The sequence below is a fragment of the Poecilia mexicana genome, unplaced genomic scaffold, assembly GCF_051168715.1.
Source record: "Poecilia mexicana isolate PSO_F unplaced genomic scaffold, ASM5116871v1 scaffold_21, whole genome shotgun sequence".
In the NCBI taxonomy this organism is placed as follows: domain Eukaryota; kingdom Metazoa; phylum Chordata; class Actinopteri; order Cyprinodontiformes; family Poeciliidae; genus Poecilia; species Poecilia mexicana.
In genome coordinates, this window is record NW_028263390.1 from 11,035,585 (window position 1) to 11,052,117 (window position 16,533).

At 37.4% G+C, this 16,533-nt stretch overlaps 1 protein-coding gene across 1 annotated transcript in view; it reads left to right on the top strand.

The window, feature by feature from the left end:
* The window catches only part of nbas (NBAS subunit of NRZ tethering complex), a 168,395-nt gene that overhangs the window by 131,530 nt on the left and 20,332 nt on the right, over nt 1-16,533 (top strand). Inside the window, exon 50 of the mRNA XM_088001963.1 lies at nt 13,091-13,230. Coding sequence (XP_087858089.1) covers nt 13,091-13,230 — 140 coding nt within the window. The remainder of the gene's footprint in view (nt 1-13,090; nt 13,231-16,533) is intronic.

The window sequence follows — 16,533 nt, forward strand, 5'->3', positions numbered from 1 at the left end:
ATTAGTTTGATCATTTGAAAGATGAGGTTTTAAAATGGGGTCAAATCGCACCTGGTGTAGTTAACATGCATCGACTGACATAGATTTTCTTCTCTTAAATTTAGCTAAAATAAAATGTAGTTCCAAATAAAGTCGAGCTTATTTGTGAATTGTGTATTTGTAAATGACAACAAACCAATAAACAAAATAAGAGAAGGGGTCTAAATAAGGTTGAATAATATACAATCTAAGGTTTAAAAACATAAGAGAAAAGTTCAAAAGTTATTGATCACAATCAGAGTGGATACATGAAGAATGGAAATGAAAAAAACCCCAGCAGTGCTAGAAGAGGTGCCCAGCTGCATTGTGTATTCCTACAGATCTGATCCACCTGTTGTGTGCTCCTTCATCCTTCCACTCACCTCTTTGACATTACATCAGTAATTCCTCAGATCCTCACTGTCTGCTTGGCCTGTCATAAGTTTTGTTTTCACCTCAGTTTCTGTTTGGCACCTAAATTCCTCTTGTATATTCTGCATGTGGTTGTGTAAATGACACATTTTTCTCCACTGGACATGCACTATATATAGAAATGCGCAACGTATAAGTGGATTTTACGCAAGTTAAATGACATCAAAAAGGACCGGATGTAGTATTTGATGTGTTGTTATACTCTTAGTGTCATTCATTTATACTCTACTTGCCAATAATAGTATGAACTTCGTATTTACAGTACATAAAATTACAAAATGACCTTTTTGCCCCGCTGTCTGAAATTAAGTCAGACAGTTGCATAAACTCATCCTGCCCTTGGTGCCCACATTTGTAGATGTAGTCCAAAATGCTAAAGCTAATTGAGAGGAATAAATATGTTGTGATGATGGAAAAGAGGAAAATGGAGTCAATAAATGTAGTTTTACTGTAAATATTGTCATTCCAATACCAGCTGTGTCAGTGGAAACACCTGCCACATGATTCAGAGCCAAAGCCTCACAAAAACCCAGTTATATAAGATGGAATTGGAAAGTTTTCCCTGCATCTTATCTTATCTTATATATATATATATATATATATATATATATATATATATATATATATATCACCATTCCCATCCATCATTCTTTCTCCCTCATTTAGCATCCCAACACACTACTTAACTGGAGAGACATCTAAAAAGGAAGGTATTAATGAGCCCAATTGAAATGCTGACATTTAGCCAGTTTGGAGGAGGAATGGAGTGATATGGAGAAAGAGGCATCGAGGGTATGAGGGGTGACAGTGGGAATAGATTTTGTGACTTAATTTTGAATGATTAGTCATACAGCAGGGCATCCAAATGCCACCACTGTCAAGATTGGAGGGTCTGTTATGTCTGAGTGCAAGTCTTTGGGAATATTGTGGCCTTTACATCAATGACCACAGTCTACAAAGGGTAATTTCTCTCTGACATAACAAACAAAAACAAACAAAAAAAAAAAAAAAAAACAGATGACGTCAAGCCAAAATGCTGCCATGCTTGTCAAAACTTGTTAATGCGATGCTGTTTCTACTTGGTGTTTAAGGTGAAAGTAGTTATCGTGCTGAATCCCAACACAGTTCTCTCACTAACTACCACATCAGGCCTTAAACAGTTAAATGGAAATCTGCAGAGAGCAGTGAAGTAAATTGAGCCAGGTCACCGCATCAAGGCCTTCACACCTGTGTTTACTTTAAATGTTACTCGGCCCAGAGAGGGATTACAGAGAGAATCACCAGCAGGTGCTCATGCGTGATTGGGTGCATGAAATGTCATCATCTAAGCTCCTCATCGCCCCAATCATTGATTCATGCTACAAGGCCTTTTCGCCCCTGTCACTGTCATGGATCATTTGCTGTGACACACCATTTTGGTGCTGAGCTGTTTGGCCTTGCTGTGCGGTGTGTATGTAATATGGATGAACTGAGCTTAGCAGAACACACTGAGTAGCTGCACTCTGCTGGCCTTCTGGTCTGCAGGTAAACAGCCTCAGGAGCTTGCATACTAAACCTGTCCTCAAACTTGAACTTGCTTTGTGAACAATATTATATTTAACTTCTTTTTTTCTTCTTTTTTTTAAATGTTCTTTTTTTTAATTGGTGTTAATTTACTTTTCAATCTGTAGCTTCTGAGGCGGTGAAGCTTAAGCTTGCCTTTCCTAGGACTCTGAGTCATCCTGCTTTGGGTTGGTGCTTGTTTTATCTTCATATAAGTAGCAGTTGAATGGGCAGACCATTTAATCACTAAGTTATTATACATTTTAACTGATTCACCAAATTTCAGATGAGATGTCCAGTGGTTGTCAAAAGTATTCGCAGCTCTAAGTCTTAAACATTTAAAACTAAAGTGTAGCTTGCATTTATATTCAGACCCAATGAGCCAATACTTTGTGCAACTTTCACTACAATTGTAATTTTGTGGTACTAATTTCTAAATTTGCAATTTTATAGTATATTTTCAATGATAGTTTTATTTTGTGTTCAATGCAAAATGTTTGGTTATGTTTTCTTTATTTTGAAAATAATTTTTATTTTGACATCATTTGAAGTGGGCCACAAATATGTTAGGAAATTCTTCACCCATTTTTTACTAAGGCAAATATCTTACTTGTTTTTCAGGCCTACAATAATGTATTTCCTTCTTTTAAATTAAACTATTGCAATGCTGAGCAGGTAAGAAGAAAATAATTCGATAATTCAAATAATTTCGATAAAACCGAATGCTACCCGAATGCGAGAAACATCATGAATGAAATGGCAAAAATAAGGAAATCTTGACGCATCTAAACACAAATGTTAACTTCATGCATGTAGAAATCTGAATCTTTCTAGTTAAATTGTGATATTTTTTCAAATATTTGTGCTGCCTCCGTTTAGAAGAGTATGGACATTTAGTTGTCTTCTCAAATGTCCTCCTCAATTTATTCAGACCATTTTTAAACTGTAAACTCTTGGAAATAAAATGTTGTCCATTCTGAGTTTCAATCAGCAGATAGCTCAGCCACAACAGCTTCAACATATCCCAGTCTGCCAAATTGCAAATTTTAGTTTGGCGTTTTGCTTCAGATTTTGTAAAAATTCAAACATGAACCCCTGTCCATGTTGGAAAATCCGTAGGTGCTTCTCCCTCATGTTTTTCTCTACTTTCATTCTTGTGCAGACTTTTTGTTTTTCTCTACAAGAACCCATTTCTGTCAAAATTTCAGACACTTTTAAACTTTTTTTTCCTTAGAAACACTTATTATAGGTATAAATCAAATCTCTAATGCTGTCAGGAAGTTACAAATATGAACCAGAGCCTGTCAGTTGCTAAGAACACTTTGCTGCTGTCATTTGTTCCATTATAACATAGCAGCACTTTTGTAGTTGTCTATCATGGCATGACTATTTTAAAAATGCTCACATTGCAAAGAAGATTGAAGTGCCCATCAATATTTTACAATGTATGCAAGTCAAAATGGGGTCTCGGTTTGAAGGCTCATGTTTTCACTTTAATAACTGTAAATATTTAGGGTGTGTTTCCAAGAGGATGTGACATGTGCTTCTATATACTGTTTGTTCTTGCTTGAAACTATTTCCCCTCCTGCCATTTTACAAGACTCCATCTGTTGTATATTTAAAGATTGCTTGTGTGCGACTCTGTTGTGCTAAGATGAGCAGTTTTGGAACATAAAAAGAAGTAAAGAAACTCTGGTATAGAAAAGGACCTTTTCAGCTTCATACCCCCCCCCCCCCCTCTTCTGTCTGTCGCTTTTGCACATTGGAATCATGTATGAGTTCGGTTCTCTGTTTTGCCTTGAGCACCAGACCATGCTGAGACATCTAGATCAAAACCGTGTGGCATCGTCAGGAGAAACTATGTTTCTTATTGGATGAATTTCTAATTTGCATATTGATGTGAAATGAACGCCGGATTTCTGTGGTAACTCAACGTAGTCATTGGGCTAGAGGTTGGGTAAATGAGCACTATCCAGAATCCAGAAGTGGAAAGAACATAATGACCAGGTGCTCCTTTATAAGGTTTTCAGTCAAGAAATTAATCCCACTAGTTGTCAGTGGGATTAATTTCTTGACTAAAAAAAAACTTTTTTCCTTGATTGAAGTCTGTTAAAAAAACGTATCGAACTGTGATTTTTGTGAACCATTACACCCCTGTTCTAAAATGACAGGCATAAAAAGTGCACTTTGGTGTGCACTCTAACCATTGTGTGTATTGTCCGATTCCTTTGCTCGACTTATGTTCTTTACATTTGGACAACATCTTTTAGAATAAAACGGTGTTTCATGTAAAAATAAAAGACATTTTGAAAGTTGAGGGGTACTTGGAGAGGAGTATCTGGACAGAAGAGCAAAGAGAGCACTGTCTGACGAAAGTGAATGAGCCGGGACTTAGGGAGGCGCGGGGGGGAAGGATTATACATGAGTGCAGAGAAAGACGGGGAAGAGTCTTCCTTTCCAAGTGGATAAATAATAAATGCGATGAGCTTACGGCCGCAGTCTATTGCAACAGATCAGGGGTCATTGTCGTGATAGCCAAGCCTCGGCTGTGTTACCACGTGTTTTTGGCAGCTTTTATCTATCCCCCGCGGCTCTTTGAGAAAACTTTTATTTATGCTCTGTTTTTAACTTGGAAGCCTGGAGAGAGAAGCACAACACTTTGTCAACTCGGTGGGATCACAGATGATTCAGTCACCCAAAAAAAAAAATAGAAAAGAAAGCAGAGGGGAGGCTGCACAATAAAATAAACAAGTAAAGACAGGATGTGGAGAGAGAGACAGACAAGAGGAAAAATGAGGAGAAAATAGCCGGAGGACAGTTGAAGTTATAGGAGTGGGCAGCACAGTGCCAGATAGGGTTGGAGAAAGATGAAGAAATCTCAGATGAAGGAGGAGGGGATAAGGATGCTTTTGTTCATAATCTGTTTTGGCAAGTTCCTTTTTCTTCATAGCACCAGGTAAAGCTCTCGTTTTGTGAGTCTGCCTAAGCGCTATCCGCACTTGTAAATAGCTTGAATTAGTCTCATAAACAAAGCCCTGCACTGATTTCATAGAACCAAAAATTGCATGAATAAGACAGATTGGTTTACAAAATGATTCATATCTCTAGAATTTCCTCACAGCTTGTCATGTTACAACTACAACCTTCAATGTATTATACTGGCAATTTCATTGATATATGACGAAGCACGTAATTGTGAGGCAAAGATAAAAACAGGCTTGGGTTTTTCTTTTTCTGTTATTTTACCACAAAAACATCTGAAACGTGTGAAATGTTTTTTTGATTCAATATCTGTATTCGTAGCATGTTAATGGCTATGCATGTATGTATTTATGCTAGAAGGTGCAGTTCTTCCCCAGTCTCAAGTCTTTGGCAGCTACTAGTTAGTTTCCTTTCAGCCTCCATCTTCACGTCAAATCAAGAGCACCATCTTCCACATGTCTGCTGTGTCCCATGCGTGACTTTCGACAAACTTTAAATGAAACTTCTTGTGGCTTTCTCTTAACATTGCCTTTCTTCTCGCCACTCTTCCACAAAAGATGGGTTTGTAGAGAGCACAGCTTATAGTCCATAGGATTCTCACAACTGAGCTCCAGATCTCTCCTCTAGTTACTGTAGTTAGTCGCAAACTTCAGTGTTCTTCACAGAAGAGCTTAAATTAAATTACACACAGTGTGATTTAATAATTAGGCGATTTCTGAAGGCATTTGGTTGCTTGCTCAAATTATGAAAACCATCACTTCATTCCCTTCCACTTGCCTACCAAAACACAAAGATTTTCTGGTTGTAATGCAACAAAATGTAGCAAAATTTAAGGAATATTACTACATGTAATGGTATTATTTCGAGAGTCCAAGCTGCAACACTGTGTTTAGCAGTAAGCCACATATTTTTACATTTTAAACATCTTCCTTGGTTATTCATCTGACACATATGAGCATTTATCATTTGAGAAAAGCCGGCATCCTGCCGCAAATGGATTTAATATTAAAACATAATGCTAAAAAGGAAGCAGATAAATCAAATTCATACAATTTTTATTCACACAGGCTTTTTATGTAGAGCTACTCTCTGTTTTACAAGCTCTCTTGTTCATTCTTACACTCTATGTATTGTTGCTTTCTTGCCACTCCCCTTCTGTGTTCTGTCATCCAAACTCTTCCCATCTCTTATTTTCTTTCTTTCTCGAGGCATGCACCATTATGTACACTCCTGTGTCGTGTTATACAAGGCAGATCCTCCCCAGACATCAGCGAGAGCAGAAAGGAAATATAGCGAATCGAGGGAGGGAGTAGGAAGCTGTATTTGTTTGTCATTGCACTTATCTTGTCATGTCTTACCCTGCTTACATTGGAGTGTCTCTGTGTTTGTTTTTCCCCACAGGTGCACGTGTCTTTATCTTTGTACTTATGCTTTCTCTGCATGTTTTATGTGTTTCACTTTCAAATCGTAATAAACCCTCTGCCTCCCTCTCGCCCTCGGGGCAATGCCATCTTTGGCGTTTGCTTTTCTTTGCGTTCGTTTTTGTCTGAAAAACTGAAGTCTCTCATCCCCGTCACTTCCTTCCAGCTTTGCTAATTTTCGCCCTCTCTCTCCCCTTGTGAAGAGTGTGACCTCTGCAACTTTATTCTGCCCGTCGCTGGGGACATTAGCCGGCGCAGGTCAATGAATATTGATGAGCTCACTCAGAGCCCACTCAGTAAAGGCCAGACGCAGAGATGTCTACGTCCTCCGGCTCCACTGCCGCTCCCAGTCCGATACACTGACAAGCGCGTTCTCTCCCCTCTCTCCCTTCCCTTTAGTTCCTCTGCCACTCAGGTCAAGGACTGGGATAATTGCCAAGTTGCTGAGAACATTATCAGGCAGTTTTGTTGACAGGGGCAAAGGTTCACTTCTGTTTCACTACAAGCTTATAAGAATTCAGAAAGAAAAGTGCATCTTTGACTTGAGTTTGATTTTAGCAGCACCACATTAGCCTGCTTTTGTTATAAGATGCTTTGTTGATGTGATGGCCGTAAATAGAGATAAATGAGCCTAAATAGATATAAATGACTTCCTGCTTCAACCTTGTTCCTGCCATGCGAATAGGAGATAAACCTCTGTTGTATCTGCTATAAATGTTCAATTTATATTCAGTTAAATCACAAGGTTTTTGCTATTTGCAGCTTTTTCTCACTAGCATTTTAGAATATTTATTCATGCAACATCTGAATGAATTATTTTTATTTTTTTTAAGTGCCTTGAAATGACTGTTGTGAATCGACGCTATATAGATAAACTGAATTGAACATCTTTTTGCACTGTTGCACACTGACGGGCCTAAGCTTTCTCGATAAATACAGTCTGCCCAGTCACTTCTTGTGGACTGCATCACTGTTCTGTCTCCAGCCCAGTCAGCTGTCCTGGATAACTGACCCAAGAGGGCAATAAATATTGGTGTATATGTGTCAGTGGAGCTTAAAAGGGAGTGGGGACTATCTCAGAAACCTACGTAGGTTCCTGAAAAGCTTCCTGCAGTGAAAACCATATTTCTCATTTATGTTGGACTGCAATAAACAGGTACTGAAGTATTTTTCTTATTAATGTTTGGGTCATGAAAGATGACCAGAAAGAACACATGGCGTGTGATGTTTTTTTTTTTTTTTCCTGCTGGTCTTTCGGTCTCTGTGGGAAAGTGTCTGCACTGAAAATTGCTGTGGAATGCATCTCCTGCTTCCTGACCTTCTTCTGAAGTTGGCTCCCCCTCATAAATTTACATAATAGCTTTAAATATTTTATTAGGCCTTTCTAAACTCTGTTTAGGCTTCTGAAATGTGCTCTAGGTGCGTAGGTAATAAAAGACACAGACAGAAGTCACAGCTTGATGAATTGCAGAAAATCTGTGGGAGTTGCAGAAGGTAAAATGCCTCATCTTATTGGTTTAGACATGTTTGCTTACATTGCTATATATAACTGTCAGATTATTGTTTTTTCACATATGTCACTAGATATTTTATTAATTGCGACGCCTCTACTGTTTATATAGATTGTCAGAATCAGTGACGTTTCCACTGAAGCAGTGCTCCCAAACGTTAATCCACGCAAACTAAAGCTTTTTTTTTTTGCATTTTGGTCCAGACTGATTCAGTCCTTGGCAGTTGCTGTAAACCATCATAGGTTAATTTAAAGGAAAGCACTCCAAATTTAGTACATTCAGAGAAGGCTTTCAGCCACTCTAGACAGCATTCATGTAAGAACAGACTTCCTTTTTTCTGCTTTAGTAGATGACCTTAAAACACCTGAGGAGGGATGGTGAAAAAGCTCGAGAAACTGTCAGACCAAAGGTTTGTGTCACTGTGAGATTCTCACAGTAGAATGTACCTTAATATTAACTCATGGCTTTTCAATAAGACATATAACATTATCCCATTGCTTTGTTTAGTTTAGTCTTGTTGAATTGATTTGATTGTTGCATGTTACAGGCTTAAATGAATCAATTTTGTGTTCTGACATTAACCAGTATCTATTAGAAAAGCAACAGTTTCCATGACAGGACAGATGCTAGAAATGAAAAAAAAAAAAAAAAAAAAAAAACTGAGCAAAAACCAAATTGGTAAGAGTTTAATTAACCAGTCTTAAAATTTTAAACATGTCAGTCGAAAATTTACATTATACATCAACTTTAACATTAAGCTTTTACTTTTAGTATATTTTAATGAGCTTATGCCCTGCAAATTTGGCACCGATTAAGGGAATACAAATTTCTGTCTCACAGCCAATTTCCATCTACTTTAGCTTTGCCTCTTCTGAATACAATGGAAAACCATCAGTGACAGAAGGATTTAAAAGTAAATAAATAGATTATTTACAAAGAACTGTCCCCATAGATCATAAATATGTGCCTCACATCTGTTTAAGCTTTCAAAGCAGGTTCTTGCTTATGATGCTTACCCATCCAGACACAGACTATTGTTGGTATTCATTCCCCTAGTGTGTGTCAAGAATTATCTACAATTTTACCTTCATGTGTCACATGTACATGAAAGCTGTTCATATTTAAAAGAGCTTAGCTGAGCTCATTGAAGTTTCAGTATTCGTCCTGAGAGAGCCTGCTTTTCAAGAAAACACTGAGATTTGGGGGAAATTATTTCTCTGCGTTTTATTAAAGTTCTTGCACTCACTTGATTCTTTCCAAGTCTGTGTAAAGCTGTTTGCCTACATTAATTATCCTCATTATGCTTTGGTGGTTGTGTGCATTTCCTCTAAATAAACTAATAACAATATCCTGCCATGTTAAAAGAATCGAAGCAATGTGGAAGTGTATTAATCTGTAATCTATCGGACTTCACGCAATTGGATAATAATGAAAATGTTGTTTTGTATGGCAATGTTAAATGTTAAATGAATATAATATCAGATTAGATGTGTTTGTGTGCACTACTGAGATCTCACCTTCTGTCTATACTCCCATCTATCTCACACTTACCCATGAGAACACTAAAATTACTTTAAAAAACATGTAATTCTTGTGTAACTCTTCCTCCACATCTGCGCAAACACATTAACTTCTTTGTCTTTGTATGTAATAATAAACAACAAACTAGGTCAATTGATTTTTTTTTTTCCACATGCACGAAGAGACTGTGTTAAAGGTCTGTGCCCTCGCTTTTGAGAATCAACCATTCTTACAGTAATCATATTTAACACTCCAGCTCCTGTGTCTAGTTTCTTTTTTTAACTTTGTTTGATCTAAAAAAAAAAAAAAAGATGCCAAAGATCAATGAAGTGGCTACTGGTAGCTGTTTTCTGTGCGCTTAAGGCATTTTTCTGCCCACCTTTGGCTCTCCTTGTTCCTTTTCATCCTTCTGCTGAAAGCAGGGTTAACTGTAGTCATGGTGGAAAAGCATGAAGTAGTAGATTTAATTTACAAGCACCGTTTTCAGGGTCAGCACAGTAAATAAAATGGGTTTCATCCTTTTCATTCAGCTTTCCTTTCATGTCCATCTCCATGCTCTGTTTAACCTTCAGTCTAGCTGAAGTTTGTTAGTTTAAAATGTAATGTTGTTTCCCTGTCTGAGCAAGCATTTTTTTTGTTCTTTTTTTTTTGTTTTTTTTTGTTTTAAGTATTTGGTATCACAATATGTTAGCAACAGCAACCATAGGATTTTTTGAGAAACGAGAACAAATTGTTTAAACTATTTGCAGAGCACTATGCAAAGAATAAGGGAACACACTCCCTATGCCAGTTTTAAAGCAAGATGAAGACAGTGTGAAAAAGAAAATACTGAAACTTCAGTAGTCTGATAAACATCCAGACCTCAGCCTGATTAAAACGCAGACGCTATGAAAGCTGTATAAACAAGTTCATACAAACCTTACTGATCTGAATGTTCTAAAGAATTCTCTTCCAAAAATAATGACTGATGGTATAAGAAAGGTCTTTCAAGATACTGTAGCTAACTTAAAGTAGAGCACTATCACAATATTGAAAAAGATGCAACACAATAATGCCTAAAAACTCCATAATGCAACGCAATACCTCGAACCAAGTCCCAAACATCATGTTAAGTCATAAAAGGAAAAGAAGTTCCTATTTGTAGTATCTCCATCTGATTTCAAGTCATCACCAATCCAGCCAAATGAATTTTAGAGTCCACTGAGTTTCCTGTTAAGTCATGCCACAGTAAGGTTTCCCTATACAGTTGATGCAAAAGCTTAACAATGTCTTCTGTGTGAAAAATAGTTCTTAAGTCATACTTTGCAGCAGCCATAGAGAGGAGAAATCATGTTGAGAAGTCAATATTTGTGACTCGTCAAACAAACATAATACTGGTTGGAAAAATAATTCTGCAAATTCATCAATAAAGCCGATTCATCTTGAGACATAATCTTAAAAGGTTATGGAAACAAATATTGTTGCTCTCCAAAATTCAACAAAGTTTTTGGAAGCACCAAATATCCAGATCTAGTTACACTTGTAGATTGATAAATTGAGAGTTATAGTTCTTGGTTCAACTGGCAAATCAAAGCGCAATTTTAGTGTAGGCATAAAATAACCTTGTAAAAAAATATAACCAACAGTGCAAAGCTCTATAGATGTATTTTGCCATAAGGCTTCTATATTATTTTTGAAGTATAAAACGTTAAATCCAGACACTATTCTCAAGTGAAGCATAATGAAACCCAAACCATACCATCATAATACGTTCCCTGTAGGCAAACATGACGATATAGAAATGCTATTTTATGGGAATCGTTTTTGGCTACTGGTGGCAGAGGAGGTAGCCAGGATGGACAGAAATATGAAGGTGGAAAATTATAGATTAACCTGGAACATCAATATTTTTCTGTGCTCAGACTAAGGCAACAATTAAATTTTTCATAAACTGACCTGAGTTGGTTAGAAAATTGCAAACTGAATACCAAAATGTGGCAAGCTTGTAGGCCCTTTTAAAGATTTGGATATTTCATTGCTGCCTAAAAATGATAACAATATATAAAACAAAACAACACTGGTCACTGCATAGATTTGAGTGTAGAATAAAAATTAGTTCATAATGCCTAGAATAAATGTATGTGGTGGTTTGGTGCTGATTGATTAAAAATACACCTTTGGGAAGATCTAATTTCCACTTCATGTGTAATTATAATATTAGCTGCCCATTCCTGCCCCACATCCCTTGTTCTTGTTGCCCTGCTGTACTATGTTCATTGTGCACCGCAAAAAAAACTGTTGAATTTAATCACCAGGCACAGGTAATTGCAGTCCTCACTTATTAAGAGGATATAAGCCTCATGTCTCTGTGGTAAATGGGAGTGACTCAATTATCAGTTGACGGAAGGTCAGATCTGGTGTGTGTGAACCTTTATAAGAATGTTGTGTTCATCTTTGTCCATGCAAAATAATGTAGCCATTGATAGTTTAATGCATCTTTAGTTGCAACGAAAACTACTGTTGCAAAGAACTTATAACTTAATGTTCTAAAAAGTAATCCTAATGTTATCCATGTCCTTAAACTTTCAAAGATAAGGAATAAGCATGGCGGTAAAAGTTATAAAATGCTTCTGCGATAAGAAGACCTACAGTGTTCATAAAGCAGAAATTCTGATTAACACGCTCTGGTTTGCAGATGACATTCACTGATGGATTTGATAGCCTCAGATTAGGGCTTTTTGCAGGTAATTAAAATTCTGCTTCTGTTTCTCGTTTGACCTCCATTTTTGAAGGGTCTCAAGTTTAAGCTCTGCTCGTTTATTCCCCTGCCCAACTTTATGAGGAAAATGACTCCAACACAAGATATAGATCTGTTGTTCAGCCAGTTAGTTTTGCAAAGATTTTTTTTTTACTATTAAAAAGAGAAGCACAACAAATATGGAAGCATAAATCATTTTTTAAAAAAAGAAAAAGTTTTCTCTCCAGATATAAAAACTATTGCACAATTCACAAAGCAGTATGCAATAAATGCACTAGGAAGTGAATCTGAACATCAAGTCCAGCAAAATGGGAGCAAATTTGCAAATTTTTTGAGTTGCTGGTTGCAATCCTGGTTACAGGAGTTCTCTATTTAGTCAGTAACGCATTCAGAAGTGATTGTCATTAACGCATTCAGATTATGCTTGTCATTATTGGTGAATACCACATTCTGATTTTACAGAAGCATAATTCAGAAACCCTGAGAACAACTTCTGATGCAAAAGTTAATAAAATGGCATTTCTAAATCAGTGTTTGTTTCTAGAGTTGTGTGGCCCACGTTGGCTACTTGGTCGAGTAGCTTTGTCATATTTGTGTTTTTATTCGTTTAAAACAATTCTTCTCCATCTTTCCAGTGAAAACGTTACTTTTTGGGGTATTTTTCCTCCTCATTTTGGATTGTGGGCAGCTGATTTCTGATTCTTGTTTTTGCTTTTGGACAGTGGTTATGGTGCGTAGCAACAAGACAGTTTTTTTTTTTTTTGTTTTGTTTTGTTTTTTTTACAACCTGGAGCAGCAGATCAACATCTCAAAAGCTCAAACAGTACCTGAATTATTGAATCGTATGTGTAAAATCCTAAATCTGTACACCTGGTTTGGCTCTCAGGGTGTTTTTCTCTCCTCACCTTCCCCTTTTTCGCCTCCAGGTCCAGGTAGAGGATGTGGAGGATGAAGACAAACGGTATGCCCTTTTCCAGGAGATGTTGGATGGAGCGCAGAAGTGGGAGGACTTTCAGTTGCTCATGCTTCTCTTGCAAGCATGGCCACCCATGATGAAAGATGAAGTGTAAGTTTTCTTTTGTAGCATCTGCAGCTTACTGATGGTCTTCTGCACAATGGCATCAACAAATAAAAGTAAAAGTAAATAAAAGTGTGCCCAGATCTTAAAAGTGAATGCTTGGTTTTCAGAAACCATTACCACATCAAACGTTGTGACTTTGGTGAGAAAGTGTCCATGACCTTTAAAACATTGAAAGATGAAGTAATGTTATTCCTTTGTTATAATAGCACTGCTCAAGGGGTTTTAAACTGTGACTTATTAAAGTTAATCTGTAAATGTGGCCAAAAATACTACCCAAAACAATAGAGGAAGCCAACCTGATCTGATAAATCTCATTTTCCAGTGAATGTAAGATGTTTATCTGGGGAGGATGCACAGAGGGACGAAGACCATCTGGCAGAGGCAGCATGTTCTCTGGCTAGGGTTTTGATATAGCACTTTATCACATTGGGCCATTTCTGGGCACAGCTTCACTCTGCCACAAAATGTTTGAATAAAGTTTCAGCCAGAAGAGTTTCTTTTCAGGTCAGGCAAACAAAGAAAAAAAAAGGGTAGTGTATTTTTCATACAGGTTAAAATTTTTCATTTCGAGATGTTTAGAAATGGCTTTATATGCAGTGTTTGTTGTCGTTCTGCTTACCTAAAGCTTGCTATATTTATCCTTAGAGGGACTTACTTTGACTTTTAAATTGTAGACATTTTTGTGTTTCCAGGCCATTTTCCCTACTGTTTTTTTTTTTTTTAACTTTAAAAACTATTTACAATAAGCTGAGTGATAGATGAGAACTGACGTTTTGAGTTGTGATTGACATGCATTCTTATAGAGCTGTACAGGCGCTATGGGTGACTGCAGCACAGAAAAAAAAAAGAACTGTTGTCTACTAGCGGCAATATTTTGACAAATAATAGGCAACATAGCCGCGTATATAATTTTGCAATAAAAGCTGAAACGGTTCTAAAGTAGTAATTGTTTACACTTTGATGTCACTCAGAAAAAAAGCATCAATGGGGAGGATAACAAACCTTCATCAGGTTTTTAGTTTTTTTTAATTATTATTATTATTGTTTCCCAATAGATGTAGACTGCATTTGCCTTTTTTAGAAATGGCACCAAGTTTTTGTGAAACTTGGAGAAGTAAGGCAAAAATAGTTTTTAGATGCATATTTAGAGTACATAAGCCATCAGGTGTGTTAGTGTTTTAAACGATTCCGTTTAAAGATTATAAAGCAAAGACACACATTGACATTTTTTAACGGGTTTCTTTTATTCAATTCGTTTTCCTTTCACTGAGTCGGTTCTGTAATTTGTGTGTTTAATCTCTCACAGACACACTGGGAACATGAAGTTGAAAAATGGAGACCATCTGAGCCTTAGCAAAAGTTGCCTCTAATATTGACAAATCCCTGATGATGAGATTGCTTGTCTCCCGCTCTGTCGTCCTCGATTAACAGCGGGTGGTGTTCTAACGAACGCAGGGACAACGCATAGTTAAGACTTCAACGTGGAGCGTCGCTCCAAAGGCTTCGATCTGCAGTTTAAGTTAGACATTTCCACATGTTGTGTCTCTGCATTTACTTGAAGATCAAAAATATGAACCTGTCAGCAGTCATTGTGGGTATTATGATCTGTAGAGTTATTACACTCTCACTTGAACTGAGATTTCTGAAAGTCTGCCAACATTTCTAAATCCAGCCTTATTCTGACATTCAGAGCAACTTTGCTGTGTAAGTTCAACTTGCTGTTATCTTCAGTCTTTGTTGTAGACGCCTGAAACTATAACATACATCTCGTTTTTCTTTTCAGTAGCTTCTTATGCCTTGTGTACTTTTTTTTAATTATTTATAAAAGTGACGTCAGTGTAACCTGACAATGTTTACATATGGTGTGTTCAAGGATTTGAAAAAGGTGGGATTTCTCGATTCCAACCAGCTGATCCCTGATAAACTGATTAACCGTCAAAGCCAATGGTTTGACATCTGGTTCATGGTAACATGCTTTTGTTTTTTGAGGGGTTTTTTTTACATTCAGAAATTTAATATTTACGTTACAGTGCGCTGCAGGGATGAATCTGTACATGTCTCAATAACTTTTTATGACCAGCCTGCAGCTTTCAGCACCGCAAGTCCCGTCTCTAGTACACTCCAGTTGATAAAGGCGGCAGAAGCTCCTGTGGATGGGGCCATAAGGTTTTGACAGTGGAGGCCCATATACGCTGTAATTCCTTCACCAGAGCTGCAGGTGAACCCCCTGATTTCCTGAAAGGGTAATAGGGTCACTTTAAAAGCTCATACTGTGGAAATAGCCCATTAGATGGAGAATCAATTCCTCCTAGCACTCAAGAATGGAGACAAATTGTTCTGCCTGACTCCATCTTCTGTGCTGAGCTTTGTACAAAAGAAGTTGGAGAGCTAGGATTAGGTTTAGACAACACAGCTGCACTCTGCCTTTGACTGGAACGCCTCTGACTTTTAGCGCGTTATAACCGTCAGACTGCTGAGGCTGTCACGATCGCTTCTTCTAACCCCAGTTTTGTCGCTGCCCTGTCGGATTTAAATAAAACATCAAGCTGATTGTGTGTTTAAGAATTCGTTTAAAAACCAGAGATGCTTTCACACTGAATGAAACACGGTACGTGTGTGTGTGTTTGTGTGGTTAGAGTCAGGATTTTCTTCAGTGCGACTACAGAAGGGTGTTGTTTGGATGCCGAATTAAGAGCGGAGCTTATCCTTTGGTTTGTCCACAATCTTTGAGTCATGATTCAAAACGTGGATTGAGGCTGGCTGCGACTCGCATTGCGCCTTGTGACAGATTTGGCGAGAGCACAGACACTCGCAGTGTCATGCTGCAGCACCCTTCTCCTGTCTGTTATTTTAAAGCTCAGAGTGTTGTGTGGCAGCACCATGAGTGGACTCTGTTTGTTCCCATGGCCGCCTCATGCAGAGGTGAAACAGCTGCTCAGGGCGAGAAACTCGGGTTCTTGGATGGAGAATGTCTTTTTTTTTTTTTTTTTTTTTTTTAATAAATGATGCTCTCAAAAGCCCTTCTCGTCTTTGTCATCATAGCCCAGACTTGTTTTTGCATGGATGTACTCTATTCTTTAAAAAATGAAGCTTAAACAATTAAGCGGACAGATCTGATAATGGATTTTAACCCTCGAAGGATTTAGTTTTTCATCAAAAACTGATAAAGCGCTTCATTAAACAATAAAGTTGGGTCAAGAATTTGCCAACATTTTATATATTTTAATAAATATTTTTGAGTAGAAATAAGGAAAGTTTAATTATTTAAAGCAATAGCAGGATTACTTC